Raw genomic sequence first — 13,878 nt, forward strand, 5'->3', positions numbered from 1 at the left:
TGTCGAAGGCACGTCGCCGCGTGTGTTCGACCGAATTTCGCGGCCCCGTAAGCGCGAGCGAGACGGACGCGGCGCGAGAGAGAGCGAGAGAGAGAAGAAAAAAAGAGAGGCAGACGCGTGAGATATATAGGCGCAATCAAAGGCGGATAGACAAGGATATCGGCGGTAGCGAGGAAGAGGGACACGTAGAGGCGGCGGAAGGGAGAGACCGAAGAAGCGGCGATCGAGTGGGAGAGATAGGGACTCCGGAGTGGGAGCGAGACAGCGCGAGAGGTTGACGGGAGACTGTCGGGCGGGAGAGCGAGAGGCACACGGATAGGCGACTCGGCGGAGGAAGCGTGACAGACGTATTCCCGTGGTTGAGACTGGTGAGTGCAGAGTGCGAAGGGGGGACGCACGGGGTTTCACGTTCGCGCGCGAGAGAGACGGCGACAACTGTCGGGCGCTCTGGTGGGAGCGAGGCGCAGTCGGGGACCGGAGGAGGGATAGAAGGCGCAACCCGAGCGGTGCTGCCGCCTATTGGCAACGTCGCGTCGGCTCCCCACCCGGGCCAGTGTCGAGCGAGGTCCGACGGAGAGTTCTTACGGCAGTGTGATTTTCTCTCGAGAAGTCGTGCGGTGCTCCGGGACGATAGTTCGGTTCTGTTAACGTTCGGGAACGTTTTGTCGGTACTCTCTCTCCGAGCGCGCGCGGGACGGACAGAGACAGAAAGAGAGAGAGATACAGAGGGAAAGAGAAGGAAAAAGGAAGAGAGCCGGAGCAGTCCGTGGAAAGAAAAAAAGAAAAACGTTACAGTGTCAGTTTTCCTCGTATTCTCCCCATTTCGTTAAAATTCCACGCGCGCATACGTCCACACGGATCTTTCCGTTTGCAAGAGGAGTTCGTAACGTCTCGCTCTCGGTACGCGCTCTCCCACCACCGTCATCGATTTCCCACGCGACGCGCTTACTCGCGCCGCACTGGTGAGGGAATTCGCGAGGGTGAAGTAGGATTCCTCGGCAAAGAGCGGACGAGACACGGCAACGCCGCCCGTGGCAGCGGCGGCGGCGGCGGTGGGTAACCAGCCAGCAGCGGCGGCAGCAGCAGCAGCAGCGACGGCAGCAACAGCAACGACGGACGCGCTTGTCGGAACAGCGGCAGTAGGCGGCGCTGGTGCTGCGCCCCGACGGCCGTCGATCGAAGCCCGCCGCGTTATCGCAATGGCTTCCGTGAAAGACACAGCGACTTTCTTCGCGGAGGGCACCGCGACGCAATTCGAACACGTTCTCAAACTTTATCCGCAGGCGTTGCGCCTCAAGGCCGATCGCAAGTTGAAAAAGCCCGAGGAGCTGATCAAGCTAGACAACTGGTAAGTACGGCTAAATGTACTCTGGCGCGCGACGGCGACGCACAACGACGCTGTCACATCTCCCCGAATGTGTATGTTTGTGGTCCCCTTCCCTTCCCCTCCGCCGAATGTGTGCGTGTGCGCGAGAAAGAAAAGGGAGCGAGCAGGCGATGCGAGCGAGCGAGAGATAGGAGCGGAGCAGATAGCGCGGTAGAAGGAGAGAGAAAAGCGCGCTGCCGCCGCCGCCGCCGCCGCCGCCGCTGATGGGGCCGACATTACGGCGGCCCGAGGGAGGAAACGGCGCTCTACCACGGGGCGCACGCGGGACAATGAACCCGCTTCGCGCTGTGCTGTTCTCCGCGAGCGAGCGAGCGAGCGAAGCGAGAGAGCGGCAACGCCGCGTGTGCGCGCCCGTATGTCACCCTCTCGTCGCACACTGTCCTACGGGGGATTTACCCCGCGGACTTCTCGTGGGCAGCCCTCTCTCGTCACGTGGTCAACCGTCCCGCGATTAGAATGACACTCCGAACGAGCGGATGCGGAAAGAAAAAAAAAAATGATTGCCAATAGTAAGATTTTTCCTTTTCAGCTTCGCGATACCGCGCGGATCGTTACGTGCAAATTGAATTAGGTCGACGCGGAATGCGATTGATTGTCGAATAATATCCCTTTTATCCCCCTTTTTTTTATCTCTTGATCCGATTGACTGAAGATTTTTTTGAAAAGAGACAAAAGAGGGAGGAAATAAATCTCGCGCGCGTGCGCGCATATATATGCCTATAGAAGTATATGATACTTGTACATAACATTTATGTATCTGTTTTGTGTATATCGATTAAAGAAACATTTTGTACATCTGCAATTGTTATTTATGTGAATCACAAGCTGCATCGTTAATTATTTGGGTAAACGTCATGTAAAATCGTAATCGGAACTGAAATGTAGATAATTCCTTCTTTCGTTGCCAATATGATTATCGATTTTGACGAAATGGTTAATCTACACAGTAATTGCATTGGTGAAAATTACAGAAAATTTAAAAGGATGGATTAATCGGGAGGATTATATAATTTGTGACATTGCGCGAAAAATGTCAATTTATATAATGACTTATTATTTATTAATCTGCTTTTAAAGAAGTCTATTTTCGAATAGAATTTAAACAATTTCAAATCACTGAAAATATTTAATTAAAATTAAAATTAATTATGTGTAATAATAGATCCTATTATGCTTGTTAATTTATCGTAAGATAATATTAACTTATATTAAAGATAGAACTCTCTAAAATTTGCAAATTTCCAAATTTTACGTCTATAAATTTTATAAAACTAATTAAATTTATAAATTTATTAATTTATAATTTATAAAAACAATTATATATATATAAATTTTTATTTTTACTTTTGGAAATTATTTTTAGATCCACAGGACATTTGAGATTGTGGACCTCTGGATCTAAGAATTCAAAATTTGCCAAAAAGATAAAGAGATTCGAGGCTTGAAAATAAAGATACTCGAACAATTCGATATGTATTTGGAAAAAATAGAAATTACGTTAATCGAACTTTAAACATTAAAATTAATATTTAAGGATTATAAAAAATGGGAATGCCTTCAAAATACTGAATTCCCGATATGCTTTAATAATTTCTCGTGATTCCTCTTAATTAAAATAATTTATTTAAAAAGACTAATAGTTTTACTCATTAAATGTTATTTCCACTAATATGAGACGAAGAATATTATTTCATTATTATAAATAATGAATAAATTATCTGTGCGCCAAATAAATAATATTTCTATGAAATCCAAAATTTTATCATGATTAAGACAGGCTCTTTTAAAAGTAACGAAAATAAATATTGTAGATAAAAATTAATAATTATCTTAAAAGAACTTCTTTATGAAAATTCTAAACAAATTTTGCTGAAAATAATGAATGGATATACACGTAAGATGTGCGTAAGAAACAAAGTTGCCTGAAAGAAAGCGAGATATACGTCAATTTTTTCATTAATCTCGTGCGATAAGCTCATATTGTTTATTTTCGCAGGCGCGATAGGATCGGACGAGATCGTTTTATCGATCGTGACATATTACGATGAGACTAAGAAAAAGAGGTACACACGGGGACAGTGACAGAACGAACGAGTAAGAGGATGACGTGGTTAGGGGGAAAGGGAGGACAGACTTTACGCGCCAGTTTCTTCCGTGTTGCAGAAGCGATGGCGAGGGCGACGGTGGGGTGAGGAGAAGTGGAGTACCGTTGTTTTCATTCCCATTGAGGCCAGTTTGTGTCAAGGCTGCTTTTCCACGGTGCCAAGCCGTGTGCGGATATGCGGCATTACGAGGTGCAGCGCGCGTTTCAACTTTGTTTGAAACGTTGCTGTTCGGCTCGGAAAATATTGAAAATATCTCTTTTTAAAGGGCAAACGCGGACGTGGAAATTTATCTGAAAAAAAAAACGAAGGGCCGCGAGACGCGTGGAAAAAAATTGCGGCCAGCGTTTTGACGATGCGCGTCAAAAACGCGGCGCGTGGAGCAATTATCGCCTTTGAAAATTGGATTCGTCGCTTCGAAAGGAATAAATTTCTAAATTTCGGGAATACAGATTTAACTTTGAGTTTTCTATTCGTTTAATGTGATTAAGCATTTAATGTATTTCATACAATATGAAATGATTTATTAATAATGCTATAGCTTGTCAGAGACAGTCATTGCGCTGTGTAATCATTATTTAATTATTTAGTATGTATTTGTATAATAAAAATGAAAATCCTAATTAACGATTTATAAATTATAATTGACTCCAAACGCGATTTCGCGAGATAAAACAATCCAAAATACAGATTTAATAATTTTCCCGACAAATTCGAGATTCCCTGTAATAAGTGCATTTAATTTATAAATTCATTATATGCAATAATATTGAAGATTTATTATTTTGTGAACTTTACTGTAAAATGGATCGGATTATTCTAATCATTTGTCAGCCCGACAGGAGAAAATTCAGAAAGACGAGCGTCATCGCGATTTATCGATCTTCGTACTATTGTTCTTTCGAAATTTATTATCGAAGCTCCCTATTTTAACTTTTCGATTTTATAATTACAATTTTAGCAGCGCTTAGGCCTTCAATTTCTTTAATCTTAAAACATGGTCTTTAATTTTATAGCTTCCCATTGTTTCTTTAATAGTTCCGAGCGTTTGCATTCTGGGGGTGCAATGGGTATCGAGGAAGACGTAACGTCACGGCGCGTATCCACGTGTGATCCACGTGCGCGATAAAGATGGGTATCCTCCAATCGTCGACGAGGGGCGTGTCGAGTTTCTTGCGGCAGCGTTTGTATTTTTAATCGAGCCTTTAACGAATTCCTGTATTCCGCAGCGACGACGGCGGCGGCGGCGCGATTACGTCACGCTTATTCGTTCGCTCATGCGTACGCACGTATAGGTGTGTGAGTGTATGTGTGTGTATGTATATGTGTGCTCCCGCGCGCGCTTCTCCTCTTGTCTTGAACGATGGATCAATCTTGATCGCACGTATCTTGTTGCTTGTATCGGCAGGTATCAGAATGAGCTTCCGAAGATGATCAAATCACGCGGCAAGGACGCGCATCTCAATCACGCGGAGCTGGTGCAGACGATGAAATGGAAGCAAATAGTAAGCCGCTTTTTTTCCGCTTGTTTGGACACCCGCGCCAAGGATCCGGATCCCGCCAAGATCCGAACGCACGGACTTTTATATCTCGAGCATTAAATTGAACGAATTTTTATGAACTGCTTTCCATGATGTTCAAGAAGCTTTAACAATGATGTGAAGTGCGATTGTTATCTCTTTCGGCACCATGATGCGATTAGGAAGAAAAGGATACTGTAATTTGTAATTTATGAACTACGCGAAACTAGTTTTCACTTCACAGATAAAATATCGCGCCGGCCGAGAGCGTAAAGAAAATAAATATGTTATTCTCGTGGAAATAACTCTCGAGAAGATTTATATTTGCATGTAATTTACATCTTTACATCTCGAGTGATTAAGTAAGTTGTTCGAATGTAAGATATATAGATTTTGGATTTGGCGGAGCCCGAACCTATAGCTGTGTGGCAAACTTGCGCCTCCGCGCGAGTCGATGTGAGGTGCAAGTAGAAAGATTTCCGTGAAAACCTGGATCCCGGGAACCGAGGTGCTCCACCGGGTGCTTGACCGCCATTTTGTTTTCAGCGCGGCAAGTTCTATCCACAGCTGTCCTACCTGGTGAAGGTGAACACACCGCGCGCCGTGATGGCAGAAACGAAGAAGGCGTTCAAGAAGCTCCCGAATCTCGAGCAGGCGATCACGGCGCTGTCGAATCTGAAGGGCGTCGGTACCACGATGGCGTCGGCCGTGCTCGCCGCGGCGTCGCCGGAAAACGCGCCCTTCATGGCGGACGAGTGCCTGATGGCGATACCGGAGATCGAGGGTATCGATTACACCACTAAGGAATACTTAAACTTCGTCCAGCACATTCAGAACACCGTCGAGAGGCTGAACAAACAGAGTAAGCGATTATGAGTCATTACCGGCCGCCGCGCGCGTGCAATCCCCGAGTCCCGCGCGTTTACCGTATCGAGTCCTTGGAAATGAGATTCCTCATTATTATTTCTCCGTACCCGAGGTTTTCCTTCGTCGGATCCTCGTGGAGGGGAGGGTCTCTATAGCATCTCTCTCCCTAATTTCTATATTTCCGCACTTTCAAGTCAAATATTATACATAATTATCGTATCTCTTTTTTGAATTTAATGACACCCTCGTATCGCTGAATTTTTACTGCCAAATCCTTGGATTTTTATGATTCGAATTTTATATTTTCGCCTCTTCGGAATTCCTTACGAGAAAAGGAATTTAGGAAATCGTGAAGTAACGCGAAAAATCTTTTCTTTGTTCCAGCGTCAAATGGCAAGACATGGAGCCCACATAGAGTCGAACTGGCGCTGTGGACGCACTATGTGGCGTCCGAGCTGAAGCCGGAGCTGCTCGACGGCATTCCGGGCTCGACGGAGAACGGCAACTCGCACGGCGCCAGCAACGGCGAGGCGACAGAGCCGTCGGATGATAGCAATCAAGAGACGACAGTGGCGAACGGCAAAGACACGCCGGCGGCGCTCGATCCGGCGGCGATCGACGAGAACAGCACGACGACGTCCTTCACCGAGGACTCGCTGGACAAGCCGGCGACGCCAATCACCGCCGGCGATCATCCCGTCGTGGGCGCCAGCGAGGACACAAATGATTCCCTCATTACCAACGACAGCAGCAACAACGCGACGCCACGACCTACCGATAGCGAGGACACCGAGGAGGACTCGCAGGACGCGCAGGACGCGCAGGAGCCGCCCACCAAGAAGAGCAAGAAGTGACCCGATCGGCTCGGTGACGCGACGAGCAACAACGTCAGCACTTTCGTGCCCGCCAGAAGTCTGTCGATCATCGCGGCACCGCGTCGTCGATTCTGAATCATCGAACGGATGATGGACCGACGGACGTACGGACGACGGACGGACGGATAGGTAGTATAGAGATGGATGCACGGACGGACGGACGGACGCGGATGGATGGATGAAATTACTCTATTGCGCGATTGCTTGCGACGGAGCACAGCCGCTCACTTCATCCTCGACTCTTGCGGCAGGGGAGAGGAGAGGAGCGAGGAAAGAAGAGGCGGATCCGCGGGATCCCGGAGATTCGGATGGATTCTGGGATCCTCGAATCCTCGAGTCCTCTCACTCCGTTTCTCTCCCCTTTCGAAATCCTTCCCCACATCTCACCCACGGTCTCGTTATATCTCATTTCTTTACGCTCCTTCCTTCGGTTCTGGTATCGATTTTTACTGAGTGACCGACGAGCTCGTATCCTCGTCGACGTCAAGCGTCAGATGGTACAGCTGGATCCTCGCCGTTGTTGTTCGGACAATCTCGCGCGTTCACGCAATGTCAACAAGAGTTTTGCACCACCTTTTGATTATGGATCTCCTGTATAAAGTATGTTGAAGCGGACGAGGAAACGTGAAAGTATATACTCAATGTTGTTAGAAATAAAGGACCTTTCACGCATCTAGTAATAAGCCTTTGTATCCCACTCTTGACGGATTTCTAGTTGCCTTTTTCTTTTTTCATTTCTTCGATCGGTATACCCTGTCTCTCCGAGACATTGTATATTTATTTAAAATTTTGGTTTCTTTGAATTACATTAAGAACTTAGAATTTTTAGAATATGAGAAGATTATTAGAGGCTTGAGGAGGCTTTCGGGGAATTTTGAAGTCTTACATTAAAAAATTGGCAATTTACATGGGATTATGCGTTCATAGAATCTCGAAGCGATTATGCGGGTAATTTTTTTTTTATTTTGTTGAATTTACATTTGGATCCTCGAATTCTCGAGGATCTTCGAATACTCGAACGTCCCTTCTTCCACGACTCCTCGATCGCCGCTCTTCAACGCAAACACAACTGAAACTGCCGTTCTACAAACAAGAAGATGATGCAAAACTTTCTTGATACACATCTCTCGTCCACTTTCTAATCTACCCTTCGCGACGTCACGTGTCGTAAATAATTAACGAGACTCCCTCATGTTCGTTCTATTTGTCATCGATCGCCGCTACACTTTTCGTTGAAGTCTCTCCACGATCGTATTCACATAGCATTCGACGCACGTATTTTATTCTATTTTTTTATCTCCTACCCCCGAGGGTCAATAATCCGATGGATCAGCTTCGAAGAATGATCCCGTAAAGCGATGTTGCGTGTTTACGCGTAAACGGCCGTGAACTCTTACGGGTGATAGAAACCATGATTTCATACGCGATGTTTATAACGCGAATGCATATGCAACAAGAGGCAGAGGTACCTTTTTTATTTTCCGTCTATACTGCGTGACTACATACAAACAATGCGATACAGGCAGATTTTACGCGTAAATATTCACCATCGGCACGAGGCTTCGTCCCTTCGAAGATTTCAATTCCCCGTATCCTAGACGCTTAGGTGAAGGCAACTTTCAGTTTTTCCCGAATGCGCCAATTAAATTTTCGTATCCTCGAATTCTTCGACTCCTCGAGAGGGGTCTGGGAATTACAGGACGTGTGGATTAATTTCAGGACGCGTGCGTCACTTTCGGTTAGAGCTGATAATCGATCATGCCTTATCAGTTTCGCGCGACGTGAGTCAATATACGGCGGAGTTCTCGAATCATTCCTTCGGAAGCGACGATCACTGTTGAAAGGAGAAAGAAAGGGGGAGAGAGATTGGGTGAAATGTATGTGAATGAGGGCAGGAGGAGGAAGAGAGCAAAGCACTCCGTGAGTAGCAGAGAGAAAAAAAGGCAGAGGAAATACTGGACACAATGATAATATTAATATTAATAATAATGATAAATAATTATTATAATTATAATTATTATATAATACCGAATCATTACCATAATTTATATACCTAATGAGAAAACTGCATGTCAGAGATGATGCATGGAGCAAACCAAATACCTTGTAAGTAAAAAAAAAACTTTAGAAAGAAATAAAAGTAATGCTTTCAGTCCATCAAGCTCAGTAAAATAGCGTCCGGCCTGCGACAAAACACACATATATATACACACATAAACACACATCTACGCACGCACATAGTTTTAAGATTTAAATATTTAAGTACTTAGTACGTATCTACTCAAGAGTTCATTTGAAGAACATTGATTACTATTACCGAAACCTTCTCTGATCTTAGAACTCTAAATTTTGTTGTTATAAATAGTTTAATGAACGTTTGAAGCCCCTAAATTTTTAGCTTTTTAATTCTCGAAATCTTTAACTTTTACGTCAATCAACATCCTTCACACCTCTCCCACGTTTCACTTTTTGAATCATTTATTTTGCAAATTCCCGTTTCCTCTTATGGAAATTAATTCTTCGAAGAAAGCGAGCTTAACAAGGCTAAGCTTACGCTAGGGAAAGTGAAATTGGAATTATACCATTCACTTCTGAACACAAACAGTTGATTTTAGAACGTTATCGGGATTCTGGAGATTCTATTAACTTCGATTTATCTTCAATTTGTAGTCATTTACTTTATGTCAATTGCATTCTTTTATAACTTAAAATTTATTTTAGAATTTACTTAATGCGCGTGACTCTTATCGCGTTTTAACGGGATAAAATATTGCCTCTCGAGTGTTTTTTTTTTTTTAAGATTGGAAAATAAGGGTCGAGCGAAAAGTGGAGAACGCGCGTGAGTAAATACAGGGCGAGAAATTCGCGATTATTGCGAATTTCCAAAACGATGATTCGTCATCGTTCTACAGCTTTGAGCGAGCGTGACACGGCGGCATTGCGGATACGTGAGAGAGGTGAAAGTAAAACACGTCTCGCCACTCGCATCTTCCCGACTTTCTCTCGACGTCGCGTCGCTTTGACTTCTCGTCGTTGACGTTGCCGTTCATCCTGCTGGGAGCGAAGTGAAACCGCAGCTGCGACGACCGCAAAACCACGTCCGTTTTCAGCCGCCAGAAGAATACGCCTTTGCTTACCGTCCTATTCCCTATATTTGCCTTAGATCTTTAATATATTTTTTTTTAATAAAAGAACATCGAGCATTAATAAATATTCGCGACTGCGCGCACGAGAAACATTATCTCGTAGAAAAAACACATTTTCATTTTCACGTGCTGCAAAAGTTAATGAAAACGTATATTTCATATAAAAAATAAGGTAGGAAAGATACGTGAAGAGATACTGAAATTTACAAAACAAAACTCGATATACGCTTTCTAGAATTAAACTATTATTCTGCAGCCTTGGAGAAATGGAATTTACGTGATAATAATTAATTGGCAACATTCTCAACAACGGCAAATCTTTTGTCTGTATTTTTTTTCAAACAGCAAATTCTTAAGGAACAAGTTCGTAAAGGAAAACTGCAAACAATATTTGATGTTGTATAGAAATAGTACCTAAAAAATTCAAAGTTTCTCGTAATCCTGGTCTCTCTTTAAAGGAACTTAAATCTTTCGAATACAATTTTAAGCGTGTTTCCTGACTCTCTTCAACTGTTATTTCTATAGAAATCTGAGCCTTTCGGACATTCTTTTAAATTTATTTTGCTTTCCGTAAAGGTATACCTGAAGAAGAGAGCCTGAGAAGAAACGTGGTATATAATACGAAAATGTTACAAGGCCAACAATAGGACACAATAGGAATACGTCAAGGTTAATGACACACATCCGGATGGAACAGGCCGAAGTATTGTAAAGCTGTGTTGTTGACCCTCGTAAAATAGAATGCAGAAGGGAGGATTGGTGACACCTTGCAGTTTGCCGATTTATACTGATGTGATAATTTGGCTCGATTACTTTGTATTCACGTATGTATATATATATATATATATATATATATACATATATATATATCTTACTTTTATGCGTCCACAAGTGTTTCTTCGTGAATGATCTCTTTTTTTGGGATGATTATATTGCTTGTCCACACAATGGATTCTGTTCATCAGTGGTACTAGCCGACAATCATGAGTAGATCTTCAATCTACTCATGATTAGTAGAATTTTCGTCAGTTTCGCAAAGGAGAGGGATGTTAAACTTATAGCACATTTCTTATATTAATCTTGTATTAGATATCTGTCCACCGAATTTAGAATTTTATAGAAGCAGAAATTTATTTCTCTATAAATCCTGTATATCTTTGTATCAAGAATGATTTAAATAATTTTTGTGAGAGATTTGATCCTTCACACACACTTTGATCCTTCATTCGTAAAGTTGATTTTATCTCTTTACAAAATAATTTAATTTCAGTGGAAAAGACGTATTATCTCATCCGTAAAATTCAATTTGCGAATTTAAAAGAAATATTAATTTTTAATCAATACATGCACATATTTATAGATTGTCTAACAGTTTTATATTTTACGCGTTTGCTTCTTCGATTGTCTATCGCCTATTTTGATTGTGCTTTGAAGCTATGCGATTTACATGCGCGTGCTCCACCGTGAGTCCGGTTTTTCGGTCGGTGTGCCGAAATCGTCGAAACCGGTTTGCCGAAGCGTGAACCAGCGAAGCTCGGAACTCGAACTTGGGTTTCAGCGCGCCGGGTGGCTACGGTACTCCCGGTCGACGGAGGAAAAAACTCGCTCCGATTTCGCAGTATCGTTCAGATTTCTAATAATTTGCAGAATTTCTGTAATGCGACGATTAGAAATTTCAAGCTGCAGCGAAGAAATTCGCGAATACGAGCAGTCGGAGGAATTTTTTAAACACGAAAAGATGTGAAAAACAGTGGAATTCGAGAATAGCGAGCGAAATACAAATATCTCACATAATTCGCGAGTTTAATTTGACAATGAGTTTTAAATAGGTATATGTATATATCTGACTCCACGCGCGAATTACGTCCAGTTCAGTTAATGTGTAGATTAATCTTAATTTAATTTACTTTTTATCTTTTTTTAGTTTCAAGAAAAAGTAATTAAAATAATTAAAGTAATTAAATCAAGATTAAAATTAATCTACACACACACACACACACACACACACACGCATACAAAAATGGACATTATCGAGCAATCAATCGTTTGAGAGAATAACGTGGCAGAAATAATACTTTTGGTGCTGGACATCGATGTAACTTTTTTTCATTAGGGCGGAAATATGAAAAGTGAAAACACAGACGCGACACGCTATTAAAGATATCTTTAATAATATCCCGTCGGTGTTTTCACTTTTCACGTTTCTGATCTAGAGAGAAAAAAGTCTTACATGATCGATTACTCTGAATGAGAGTTCACCAAATCTCTCGGCGGCGATACATCCGTAGATACAATGTCAAAGAACCGCGAGAGGACTTTCGACTAAATCACCGCGATTGTAATGCATATACATCTCGCGCTATTATGCGCGAAGAATAGGCGAGAGAGGAAGCGGAGAATTCGCCTCTTCTTATCCGTTTACCTCTGCCCTCGCGGATTCCAAAGGAAGAGGCAGAGGCATCGGGGAAAGGGCACCGGGAGAATCAGGGCAGGAGGAAGATAGGGGGACGGCGCGAAAGGGGGGTTGGGGGGGGAGGGGCGGGAAGCGGGTGCAATGCATCGCGGTCACTCCAGTGACCTAGTAACGTCCGCCGCGACCTTAGCTGCGACGTGTTCACCCGTTTAAACCACCCTTCTGTCCCCCCCTCGCCACCTCCGCCGCCTCCTCTTCCTCCGCTTCCTCTTTGCGCTCCCTTTCTCCTGCTCGTGCCACACGTGACGCCGGTGTAAGCGCGGGAGGACAACGGTAGGGGGGGGGGCGAGGCGAGGGATATTCTCGCAGGGTGCAGAAAGGGAGGAACGACAAAGGGAGAGAAAGAGAGAGAGAGAGAGAGAGAGAGAGAGAGAGGACAGGCAGGGAGGGATGATATATACAAAACACAAGGTCACACACTAGTACAATTGTGTGGACGGTCGCGTCGGTGAAGACGCGGTGACGTAACGTTGTTCGGCGACGACGAGTGCACGTGACTCGCGCGCGACAGTGATGTTTATCATGGCATTCACCATACAACATTGTGCCCGGGTACTACTCTGCGGACTCGCGCCATTTAAATCCCTTGCGGTAAAAAAAAAAGTGAGGAATTTTACACCGACTGGATAGAATTATAGCGAGGATTCGATCGGGTAGATCGTATAGACTGATACATATCTACCGGCGTGCATTTAAATTACTTACTTGAGAAAAAGGAATGCGCATCAAGTTCTATAGAGCCGCCTCCGTCGGAGAGTCGAAGGATCATTCATATTGTAACATTAAACCAGGGCTACTTTTCCCACGCGCCACTCCGTAGGATGTAGGATCCGAGAAACAAAAGGGAATAGGTCAGTCAAGACAGTCGTATTCACATCGCCGTAATCGAGAAAATCGCATTTCGTAAGTTCAGTATAGAATAATACCCAATTGCGGTATCATTATTCGAACGTTCCCAAATGCGATTGCTTGAAGAGCACAATGCAATAACGCCAGTTCGTAAAAAGATCTCGTTGTAATTTTATATATAATTAACCGATATTCCTTGCAGCGCAAAAGATATCAGGTATATATTTTATTACCAGTTTTCTGTCACGTCGCGAAGTAAAAATCTGATCGTCTCGGTGCCGGGAGGAGACTCTCTCTCTGTCTCTCTCTCTCTCTCTCTCTCTTATCTGGCTGCTCGGAAAATCTCTAGAGGTGAAAACGGAGCGAAGAGTGGAGAGCCAGAGACTAGGGACGGAAAAGGGAACGAAGCACGGGAACATAATCTCCCGGCAGTATTCCCGGACCCTCCATCGGGGTAGCTGGAGCTCATTAGAAGTCGCCCTTTGAAAATCGTCCTGCTACGAGCAGCTGCCCTGCGGCGCAGTAACGGACGTTTTCTCGTGCGTCGAGACTCCCAACTCGACAATTCTATGTAGGAACCTGGAGCTTTTTGACTTTTCAAAAACTTGTTACACAATTCTCGGTCGCAGGGATCGAAATCTTTAGTCGTATTTTGGCAG

General features: G+C 43.9%; 1 protein-coding gene across 3 annotated transcripts; it reads left to right on the plus strand.

The window, feature by feature from the left end:
- Nucleotides 1–1,115: 1,115 nt before the first annotated feature.
- On the plus strand, nt 1,116–7,456 carry LOC105450405. Of its 3 annotated transcripts, none has more exons than XM_011690214.1 (4): nt 1,116–1,348; nt 4,898–4,994; nt 5,556–5,871; nt 6,261–7,456. In XM_011690214.1, exons 1-4 carry the CDS (start codon nt 1,200–1,202, stop codon nt 6,728–6,730), a joined length of 1,032 nt encoding a protein of 343 aa, XP_011688516.1. In that variant the 5' UTR covers nt 1,116–1,199; the 3' UTR covers nt 6,731–7,456. The 3 variants fall into 3 exon arrangements, with proteins under 3 accessions (XP_011688516.1, XP_011688517.1, XP_011688518.1); XM_011690215.1 differs by lacking the exon at nt 1,116–1,348 and adding an exon at nt 4,635–4,784; XM_011690216.1 differs by lacking the exon at nt 1,116–1,348 and adding an exon at nt 4,801–4,804.
- The last annotated feature ends 6,422 nt before the right edge of the window (nt 7,457–13,878 follow it).

This window comes from Wasmannia auropunctata, unplaced genomic scaffold, assembly GCF_000956235.1.
Source record: "Wasmannia auropunctata unplaced genomic scaffold, wasmannia.A_1.0 LD336061.1, whole genome shotgun sequence".
Classification (NCBI taxonomy): domain Eukaryota; kingdom Metazoa; phylum Arthropoda; class Insecta; order Hymenoptera; family Formicidae; genus Wasmannia; species Wasmannia auropunctata.

Excerpts from the sequence above, each read along its gene's own strand:
- LOC105450405 (XM_011690214.1), top strand. The coding sequence starts at position 1,200 with ATGGCTTCCGTGAAAGACACAGCGACTTTCTTCGCGGAGGGCACCGCG. Across the intron at positions 1,349-4,897 it reads CTGATCAAGCTAGACAACTG|GTATCAGAATGAGCTTCCGA; the intron begins GTAAGTACGGCT and ends TTGTATCGGCAG. Across the intron at positions 4,995-5,555 it reads CGATGAAATGGAAGCAAATA|CGCGGCAAGTTCTATCCACA; the intron begins GTAAGCCGCTTT and ends TTTTGTTTTCAG.